At 46.3% G+C, this 11,386-nt stretch overlaps 1 protein-coding gene across 1 annotated transcript in view; it reads right to left on the minus strand.

Moving 5' to 3' along the window:
• PARD6G (par-6 family cell polarity regulator gamma) overlaps positions 1-6,746 on the minus strand; it is a 64,832-nt gene extending 58,086 nt beyond the window's left edge. The window contains exon 1 of the mRNA XM_066546065.1: positions 6,675-6,746. Within this exon, the coding sequence (XP_066402162.1) occupies positions 6,675-6,746 (72 nt within the window). The remainder of the gene's footprint in view (positions 1-6,674) is intronic.
• Positions 6,747-11,386: the final 4,640 nt, after the last annotated feature.

The following is an 11,386-nucleotide window of genomic DNA, read 5'->3' on the forward strand; positions in this document are numbered from 1 at the left end:
AAGACTACTCACATAAGACAGACTGGCTGGACAAAGTTTTAAGCAGATCAGAAATTCCCAAGTTAATAGACTAAAAAGTATTACAAACAGGAGAGATCCTCCTGGAGGCAAGATCAAGAATGGGAAAGCATGGGAATACTGGAACACAAGATGGCAGCTTTCTGGTCCGTGCCATCCATCCAGTTAGCACAGCTGGTACCCAAGCCCATACCAATACTTGCTTCAGGAACGTTGTTGGAGGAACTACCATCTTTCTGTGACAAGACAGACCTGAAACTACATCAGACCTGAGCACCAGAGCATGTCCTCCACCACACCATGCTCTGTGACACCAGGTAGCTCAAAGCAGTGTTCCAGCCTTCCCTGGATCTCCTAGAGGCACTACTGCTCCCACGGTGCCAGAGTACAGGTCAGAGAAGTGAGTTACACTGTGCAGGCGCTCATTGCAGCTCTCCCCTGAACAGAACTATCCCAAGATGACTTGTTCGTGCCACACTTTTCAGCTGAAAGGTTTGGCCTCTCGTCTGTGAAGAGCTGCAAGCATGCACAGGACCCGCTGCTGTGGCTCAGCTGAAAGCTGTGGTCACTTTCTCTCACGGCACCTAGCAGACAGACTTGGGGTAACTAGCTATGACCACTTCAGAAAGCTATCCTACTATGAAGAACAAAGATTTGTTTGTAATGAGAGAGGAACCAGGAGTTTAGTAGGTGCTGTTTAGCACATCAGAATAAGCACAATACATGCTGTGAAAAGCCCAGCAAACTGGGAGGGAAAGGAAGAGAGGCAACACTTCTTAAGAGATTAATGTTTACAGTCTCTTTCTCTTGACACGTTTTGCAACAATCCAGACTGTCTCAAGTTGCTATTACTGTGGCACACAGTCTTTATTTGAGAGGGAGAAGCACTGCGGTTTTCTGAGTCCGTGCCACATTTGGTTTGCATATAATCAAATATGTTTTCAAGCTCAAAAACAGAAGTTAAATCAGATGGTTACAGGGCTTTTTACTGCACTTATTTTAGTTTTATGCCAGGTATGAAAAGTATGACTTTAACTTGGAAGAATCTAAAGTGCTGCTTAAAAACTTTAAGCAGACTTAAAGTCTGTTTTAAGATTCTGTAGCATTTTAAGAGCGCAGGTTTTTGATCTATTTTGAAGTGTGCTACACATGGAAAACTTTTCTTAAAACTTCAGAAGGCCTGTACAGCTTCAGGGTTAGAGTGAAATCAAAGTACACAAGGCTGGAAAACTCAATTTGCAGACCTCTGTCAGTTAACACCAGACAGTGCAGAACCAGACCTTTAAAATCTCTTTAGAGTGGACTATTAAAAGTAAGCTTGCTCTTACTGCTATTGCTGCAGTTTTAACACTGCTTGATGTTACACTTTATACATTTCAAATACACAATGTGTGTACATACACTGCCATAGCTGAACAGTCATGTCCAGCAACAGCCATGCAATACCAGCAACCTTGGCAGGGAGGAAGATGCAAAAGGTTTAAACCATCGATCTTCATGTAACAGCACAGGCACACTTCTTCTGAGAAGGGGGGACAGCACATGAGCAGGACAAAGCACCCACGAGCTGTTTGAATGCTACATCTATCTGCCAGCTGGGCAGGCTTGCTAAAGCACTGACTGCTGCACGTGCCTCAGACCAAAACAGTCTTTCAGCTGCGAGTGACTTCCCACGAGCACAGAGCACAGGGGATCCCAAGCGTGCTTTTTGTCTTTGACACCGTAACAGTATCATGTCTACTCAGGACACAACAGAAAATTACTGGAAATTTATTAATAATCCATTTGCAGCGCCCATCTAAACATCAACATTTAATGAAAGTCAAAACAGGATAGGAAAAGAGAGTATTAAAAATATGGTTACAATTAACTGGTTCTATTTATCTTAATGGGTTTGTTTATAGCAGTAGGATGTTAGTCACGTTATTGTTAATTTGTAAATCAGTTTGCAATGCAAGAAAACATGACACTATTAGTAAGGCAGCAATGTGACAGTCAGCACGTGAGTCAGGTAGCTGTGCTTTGACAATCCTCAGCCACTATCAAAAGTTCCATTGTCCAAGAGGGCTCATCAACAACAAAGGGTTCTTCTGCAAAGCATTTTTATCAGGGAACGACGAGCACATTTAGCCAACTTTGAAATCATGAAAATTAGTTCTTACTAGTACATACAGTTCACAGGAGTTCATATAGTAGTAACAGAAAAACAGTATTCTGCTGCTTTTAAGCCAGAAACGTGGACCTGTCAGTTTCAAAGTAAAAAAAAAAAAAAACTACAACACACACTTTCACAAACAATTCCAAGTGCTATCATTTAAAGGCCTGGGGCAATCTTATACTTCTACTACTCCAAAATTTCTAAGAGATTGGAAAAGAAATACACATTTGGGCTGGTAGTTACTCTCCCATTTGAAAAACTGCATACAGTATTCAAGGGAAGAAAAAAAGAAAGTCTCCTTTCACTCTGAGCAAGACAAAAGAAGATTGGCTACATGGAGTTAGAATTCAAGAGAAGTTCCACCACTAATGTAGGAATTCCTATTTTAAAAGCATTTGTTCTTCTGTAGGCTTATATTCATGGGCAAAGAAGCCTGTAACCTCTCCGTAAAGCTAAAGACAGAAAATGAAAAATAGGTTAAGAACTCTGCCCGTGGCCACAAGATCCCAAACAAAACAAACACAAAAAGCCCCACACATTGCAGGCACTGGAGATCTTGGTAAAAGGGAAAAAGGGGGAGAGAAAGGGTCATCTGGAAACCTTTTTCAGAGATTAGAGGCAGTTTCTTGAGAGGGGACAGATACTTCACTTGTCACCTAACAGAGAAAAGGAGCCAGTGAGTACTGGACACATGAGAATACACAGTTGATCTAAGCCAGCAAGCTAATGTGTTTTCAGATCCTGTCTAAAAGGGCTGAAACATTAATCCTGAGCTACAGAGACAACACCTAGATAAGAACGGAGCTTCTAATTTATTTTGTCATGAAAGATGGGATAGAAGGGCTAAGGTATAATTACAATTCAATTAATATTTTCTTATGACATGTGCCAACTTCTAAGCAGGTTTCTCTTTACCCTTCCTCTTGTCTATCTAACAATAAGCTTTTAAGTGTTTTGATTTTAAGGCCAGCTCTCTGAGGATGAAGCAGAGGAAGGGAAAAAGCTGGGAGCTGAACAGAAGGGAACTTCTTAAAGAAGACGACTGCAGCAATTTCCACCACTGCTGTGTCTGAAACAGAGGTGTGCACAGATGGCAGAGGGTTTTCCCCTTCAGCACTTGCTGCAGCACAGAGACCCATCAAGCTTTTGTAGCACCTTACAGTCACCCAGAGAAAAGTGACCTGGCACACACAAAAAGGTACAAGACAGTGCAACAAAGCTCATCCTTCTGCAATGACAGAGCCAGAGAATATATCACTGCCAGCGTCCCCCCCACGTAGGCACAGACATGAAAAATCCATGGACACAAGAATGGTGAGCTGAAGCATGCTTTGGGCCATGTTCCCAGCAGGGGTGATGGGTCAGGCTAGGTTCAGCAGAGCTACAGGCTGGTTCAGACCCGCAGAAATCCAATCATCCACAAAACTCACAGGCCCACTGGACAAAAAAAGAGGAATACCGCCTGCAGGTTTTGGCCCAATGGCACAAGAAGGATGTTGAAAACTGGAATGAGTTCAGCCATCAAGATGCTTTCTCCTCCTCCTCATCCTCCCTCCCCCACTCCTCACTTCCAACACACAGATACACACACACACTTTGTTTTTAACAACCCTCTGGCACACATCAAGAACCTTACAACTTAAGGATACTTGGGGATTTCCAGAGAAGTATCTTACCCAGCATAGCACTTAGCGCTGATAAACTCTCGCCTTTCAATAATCAAGGACACAAACTGACTTTCAAGAATTTGTTTTTCGGAGAAAATGAAAGAAATTCAGAAAATCCAGAAAAATCAGATTTCACAGAAGCCATTTTTGAATTGTGACTAATGCAAGACGCCAGCAGGATGCTGGTTTATCCTTAAGGAAGGAACCACCTGGTTATCATATCAGAGGCAGGGATATCAAAATCCCAACATCTGCAAACTATCTCCCATCCAACACCCCACAACCATTTTTTTCCCAGCGCTCCTTCTGATCAAACTCAATCTTCAGAGGAGAAAAGCTATTTCACACCATTGTGTAAAAGCAGCACTCTCTCACACTCAGCTCCTCTGCTGAAAGGGATTCCACCTGCCCACGGACTGCCACTTCCCCAGCCTTTGAAAAGCCACCAAGAATCCCTTGATCCCGGGCCAGCAGCATGCCCTGGCGCAGAGGCTGAGCTGCACCCACCTCTGCTCACCTGGCAGCCCGTGCTCCCAGGCGATAGCTGCAAAATCATGAGTTCTCAGACTCAACTTTCAAGTTCCCAGGCAAGCCCAGGCAGGCCTCATACTTACAAAACACAAGCAACTAAGTGTTTAAAAGGTTGACTACGTAGGGCTACCAAAAGTTGCATTACTGAACCATTTTGTTCCCCCAGCCTCAGATAGTCCATGCAGACAAAAAAACCTCAACTCTCTGTATTTCTAGATGATTACAGCACAACAACACAGTGATCCACAGGGATAAGGCTGCCATCATGATAACCCAAGAGCACCGTGTTTTTGTAAGAGTTATAAGGTTTTTATACAGCACCTTGCCAGGTACCATTGGCCAGAGCTTTTCACTGGACCTCCTTCAGATTATTGAAGAGTAACTCTGTGAGAGGGAGCCTGTGAGCTTTACAGGCAAAATAAAAGTATCTTGCAATGTCAGCACCGACAGCCTGCTACATCAACAGCCCAGATGTTACTGTGCCCAAGTCATGCTAACAGTAAAACTCACCAGCTCCAGGAAATTCAACAGCACAGCTTCCACTGACACACGCTGCAGGTTTACAGATCATTGCTGGGTCTAGGCCCTCAACAGGGTATTTTCAATTTAACTTCTATTTCAAGTTTTCTTACAATGCAGCAGAGCTCTCCATACTAATTTCTGGGCCACCAGCAGTGACAACCCTGAGCTACAGAAGGCCTTCGGTCCCACCCATGTAAGTTTATTTTTCTTCCCTCCAAAAACCCTCAATCATTCCTAGGCTTACAATCTCCCTGTACATCACTCTGTGTCTATAGAACCAGGTAGGATTCACTTATAAAATTCCTGCAGCTGTAAGGGAAGCCACGAGCTCTTTATTATAAGGTTGCTTCTAATTGTTAATAGAACAAACTCAAGCTATGGCAACATTGAAGTAGAAGAGAGAGGATGAACTTAAAAATTCTTCTATGTGGTCAAGGCTTTAGTTTAACACTCATAGAATGTAAGGGGTATAATTCAGAAGACAGGATCTGGAGCTTTTGGGAGCCACAAGGAATGTTGTGGGTGGGTTACATCTTAGAACCAGTACAAACTAAACCAAAACTTTCCAGCTATGGAAGCAGAATGGAACTTTCTAGGCCAGTTGAGCCCTTTCAAGTAGCAACAGCAGGTTAGGAAATAAGGGCCTGAACCCACATTTCAGGTGCCATGTTTAGAAATGATTGGAGGCTCCCTTGGATACAAGGTACTTCTCCCACTGAAGCCATCTCTGTTCCATGTGTTGCTCAAGGCCATTTGATGTGAACGCAGATTTTAACAGCAAAAATGGACAAAAATGAGCAGCACCAAGCAGAGAGGCCCAAGGACATCACCTCCAACACCACCTCAGCAGGTGATCAGGGACTCCGGGAAATGTTAACGTTATCCATACTCTTTTCAACTTATGCATTACTTACACCTTGCCTGTAATGTGTGTATAAAACAGGGGCTTTCGAGGAGATTTCTCAGTTTTGCTTAAACGCTACTTATTTTCGCCCTCAGAGGCAAGACTGTGATGTGCTGGTTCAACCGAGAGCGACCAAAGTCTCTCGACCAGAGCTGAGCACGACCAACATCAGGCACAGCCCCCCGGCACCTCCTTAGGGCGGCCAGCTCCGGCAGCCCTGCCGATCCCGGCTCCTGCCCCAGCCCCACCAGCGGGCACAGGCTGACGCGGGTGCCGGCATCCCGGCACAGCCGCCGCAGAGCGGGAGGATTCCCGCAGGTCTCCCTCTGGCTCCTGCGTCTCGCACCTACGGCAGCACCGGCGGGGGGACCCGGCACTTCTCCCTCCCCGTTCTCAGAACGCGTCGGGGCACCCGTCCCGCCAACCGGGAGCCGGTCGGAGCACTGGGGGCGGGAGCGGCACCGCCGCCGCTCCTCCCGGTGCCCCCGGGCCGAGCCCCATCCCGCCCGCCAGGCGAGGCCGGCGGCGCTTCCCGAGCCGCCCCACGAAGTTACCGCCGGAGTCCCCGCGGCGAAACAAAAGATGGAGCGGGGAGCGGCGGGCGCCGCGCCGGGGGCGGGCGGGGAAGGGTCGCGCCGCCGCCTCGGCCGGGCAGGGGCGGCTCGCCGGGAGCTGCGCCCGGAGCGCTGATCCCGCCTCTCCGCCGGCCGCCGCCAGCCCGTCCCCGCTCTGCGGGCTGAGCCTGGGACACGGCTCCGGCCGCACCGGGCGGGGAGGGCAGACACGGGGGAAGGGGGCGGGGGGCTCCATTCATTTTCGGGAGCACCACCGGGCAGGGGCGCTCCCGGCCGAGGCCGCGCCGCGGTCCGCTCACCTTACTCTTCACTTCCACCGCGCTGCACTCCAGATACCGCAGAGTCTGAGATTTGTTGAAACTCCGGTTCATCTTCCCGGCCCCGCTGCCTCCCCTTCCCGCGCCGCCGCCTCCCACGAGCCGCCGGCCCCGCTCGCGCCGCGCTCCGCTCCCGCCGCGGCCACTTTGTTCCCGGCGCGCGCGCGCCAACGGCAGCGGCGGCGGCCGCAGGGATCCGCGCGGGGCTCGCGCTCCGGCTGGGCCGGCGGCGGGCGGGCGCCTGGGCCCGGCGGGACACGCCCCGGACACGCCCCTGCTGGCCTCAGACACGCCCGGGACACGCCCCCGCTCGGCCCGGACACGCCCCGGGACACGCCCGGGACACGCCCCCGTTCCACCCGGACACGCCCCCACTCGGCCCGGACACGCCCCTCCCGGTGTCCGGCGCTCCCGGCGGGGCTGCGGCGTCCCAGGCCTCGCTGCCGCCGCCGCACGAAGCACAAAGCGGCCCCGCGGCACCGCCCGCCGGTGGCTCCCCCGGTGTCCCCCCCGGTGTCCCCCCCGGTGTCCCCCCGAGCGCTCGGAGGTGCCCGTTGTGCGCCGCAAAAGAGACCCGCAGGAACTTTTCCGGACGGCGCTGATTGTTCTTGAAAGAGGGTTGGGATCTGAAAAGTGCTGCGAGTCGTTAATTTGAGACCGCAGATCACCAGGTTTGGGAGGAGAGTTTCCACCACGCCCTCCCTGAAATAAATCGGTGGACTGCCTCCCTCTGCTAGCAGCTCTCACTAATTAGGTAGGTCATTAATTTGAGAATCTCGAAGGAACTTAACTTCTTTACGTCTTCTGCCAAGGATCTTTTTAATTTTAACAGACCTTTTTCCTTCAGTCAGCATCTTTTAGTCACTGGGAGCCTTTGAAAGTGGTGGTTTTTTCCTACACAATCCTGCCCAAAACATCAAGTCGTGATGTACAGAAGCTCAGGACACAGCGCAGACCCGTGCAACCAGTTTTCTGCTGCTCGACTTCTCCTAGGATGGTCTGCCCATCTAAGCAAGGAGCACAAAGCCCTAACAGACACTAAAAGCCACTCATCTCTTCTCCAGGCTTGCTGGGCGGGTGTTAATAACCACGAATTTAGGGGCAAAAGACAAGAACTGAGTTGACTTTCCACGCGACTCCAAGTAGGAGCATCAAAAGCACATGCCCCAAATACAAACCAGCTCCATCTTATTGGAAAATGGACCTGAAATGAACGTTTGCCACATGTTGTGGGCTTGCACTGTGTTTGGAAGGCTTGCTGTAAGTTAAACTGCAAAAATAAAGTCTAGAGAGCTGAGAAAGGAAATGTTTGTATGAACTTGCTCTTTCCTCTTTTCATCTTAGCATGAGCAACGCAGCAGCTTTGCTTCCCTGCTGTGATGGCCAAGGCCAAGCTGTGGAGATACAGCATCCCCAGGGTGCTCAGAGTCTGAACAGCCCTTTTGGGATGTTTCAATGTAAAGATGGATCTTGAAATCCAGCAGCTGGATCCAGCAGCAGTGATTTAGTGCTTCAACATCTGGGGCAACAAGGCCAGTCCACTGGCATAAAGTTAATCAGTAGCTGGAGAACTTGTCTTCAGTCCAGTTTTTTGAAATTTTTTGTTTCAATTTCTTTGGTCTGTTTTTGGGGTTGTTTTTTTTGTTTTTGGTTTTTTTTTTTTTTTTGGGTTTAGTTTGGGGGTTTTTTTGGGGGGAGGGGGGTGTTTGGGTTTGGTTTGTTGTTTTTTTTTAAGAAACAAAGTTCTCAAAAGACAGAAACCAGCAAGCAATTTTTGTCTTAATTTTAAATTCACTACTTGTTGTATTTGTGATGCCCATTTGAGAAATACACTTTAAACTTGCTTGTCTTTTATTTTATGCTTACTTCAGGGAGCACCAATGTTTCATTACCATCTATTTTATATTAATAAAGACTCTTCAAACTAATAATGCCTACCAAGTTGTGTGTAATCAGAATGAGAATTCAATGAAAATGAATTAAAAATATATTATTTTTTGGGGGTGAGATAAAAGTTGGTAAGCCATACTGAAATAATAAAGAATGAAGATACATGTTTCAAAGGACAAAACAGGGGTTTATTTACCAGCAGAGCTAAAGGGATTTCCACTCTCCCTTCCCCAGCCATTGCAGATCCTTTTCATATTTCCACCACCACATGCATAGACAATCCTCTTCTTCTCATCTACCCTGTCTTTGAAGTTAACAAGTTAACAGGTATATTGAGGACAAAAATTACTTTATTTGAGGAGTGGAGCTGGTATTTTTCTGTTTCTTCTGTCCTACAAGAATTCAGAAATGGTAGATTACTGCTTCTCCTTTTTTTTTTATTCACCTGTAAAAAAAGCTGCTTTTTGGCTGTTCCATTCCTTCCCAAATTTTCAACCTTGCATTAAACACTTATTCTAGAAACAAGGTGAATACACTAATATGAGGAAATATGCTTTTATATCTCCAAAGAGGCGATTGGTAGCAAAGATTCCTTTCAAATTACTTCAAGAAAATCTGATTTCTGTTGTTTTTTCTCAATCTGAGTTCCATCATTTTGTAGGTCAGTGTAGACACCTTTAACCCACTCTGATCTGAGAAATGAACAGCTTCTGGATAGCTTATTAATTAGGCAAAAATTGGGGGTCATGTATGAGAAACTGGTTGTATTCTTCTGTTAGTAGAAAAATAGAATATTATGTAAGTATTTATAAATTAGGTATGATTTATCAATATTATTTCTTAATAACATTTAATAATTTATTAAAAGTGAATGCTTCTCAATCCCTGAAACCCAGCTCAGTCCATTCTTGTAAATTCTCTAGGATACACTTCCCCTTTTGCTATTTCCAAATTAGTTGCAGCTTTAGTCCATTTCCTCCAGAGCACAGCTGAGGCACGACTGGGGCAGCTTGAGAAAATTCCTTTTTCTCCTTCCTCCTCTCTCCATGCCCATGCTGTGCTGTTCAGAGCAGTGACTTGGGCTCTGTGCACCGGCAGGAGCCAAAGGACTGGGGCTGCTTCCAGGCTGCCCCAGCCCGGGCTGCACGAGGCTCTGCAGCCCCTGCCAGCTGTTTTCCTCCTCAGACTGGGTCACAAAGATGGTTTTCATTTAACTGCTTTTGCTCAGCCACCTTTCAGGGGTTTTGTTGGTTTTTTTTTTCTTTCTCATCGCTTGCCAAGGGCACAGCATTCCTTCGACAATTTCTATAAATCTTCATCTGTTTTAGTAATCTGTGGTTACTTTACCCTGTTTCTGACCTGAAGAGCTTTTAAATCACCCTTTCTTCCCACGTGCCCGTCTCTCAGCCCTTTCTTGCAGCCTTGCTCCCAGATGCACGTGGAACGTGGGGGGCACATTTGCTCTCACCCAGCCCCTTCCTGCACGCAGCACTTCACCAAATACTCTTATTTCTTGCCCTAAACTGGGCAGAGAAACCACAGTGTAAGGATCCTAACATGCCATTTAAAAAAAAGAGAGAAAGAGTAGATTTTCCTGTTTTCACTGCCTTTTATTTACCAGACCAACAAAAAGTGCTGCAACATGTATGTGCCAGACTCACATTTCTGCAATTTCACTCATTCCTGCAATGCTGGTTTTCAGCTTGCAAGGGGCTTCTCTCTGACTTGCTGTGTGCCTCATTGACAAGTCTTCTACATGCTCTGAGAGGAAAAAAATACCCCAGACTCACATCCAAGGAGTAATTTTTCTAACTCTACACCCTGCACTGAGCTTGCAAGAGTTACAAATAGCACATCCAAGGGCTTGGGGAAACTGCTGAAACGACAGACTGGTTTTGGTTTCTTTAAAAGTAAACCAAAATGAAGCATAGCACAAAGCAGGGAGGAGAGAGGATGACAACTATTGTTTTGCTTGTAGTAAGCAATGTTCCTGCCACAGTGAAGATGGTTTCTACTTCATCAAACTCAGAGTACAATGCCAGGGAACATCCAGTGCCCTAGTGCAGGAGCTACCTTGAGGGGAACAAGAGGAATAGTGCCACCAGCCACAACAGTAATGGATGCTCCAGGACCAGAGACCAGCTGGTCCAATGGTTTTCCATTGTTTCATCCCTTGTGGCAGTGAAATATCTTCTTTTTCTTTCCTTTTAAGAGCTTTTGCCTTCAGGCCTACAAGAGATTGAAGCCATTCATTATATTGAACAATAAGGTTTTTTTTTTTTTTTTTTTTTTTGAGAAATAAAAGAATTAAAAGACACTTAAAGGTATATCAAGGGAATCGCAGAAGTTAATAAATAACCTAAAATACACTATTAGGAAGAGCTTTGATCAGATATTTGGATAAGTTAATAAATAACCTAAAATACACTGTTAGGGAGCCCTAACTTTGATCATATATCTAGATAAGTTAACCAAAAAACACACACAGAAGAAACTTTGGAATCAGAATATTTGAAGAGGAAACATTGGAATTAGAATATTTGAAGAGAAAAGCAGAAATGGAAGCCAATAAGTTAAAGTGACCTGCCAAGCCATAGAATCAAGCCAACTACAACAATAACTTCTGCCAAGCCATGGAAAGACATGCCAAGAATAACAGGAAACTGCCCAAATTAGGAAAAGCTTAAAATTTAACTAAGGAAGACCAAGAATTCCCGGAAGACTCCGACTGTACTCCTGCCTACCTATGAATATGCATGTAATAATGATGTAATCCTTTTTCAAAATTGTATAAAAACCTGCTT

The sequence above is a fragment of the Molothrus aeneus genome, chromosome 1 (assembly GCF_037042795.1).
Source record: "Molothrus aeneus isolate 106 chromosome 1, BPBGC_Maene_1.0, whole genome shotgun sequence".
Lineage (NCBI taxonomy): Eukaryota > Metazoa > Chordata > Aves > Passeriformes > Icteridae > Molothrus > Molothrus aeneus.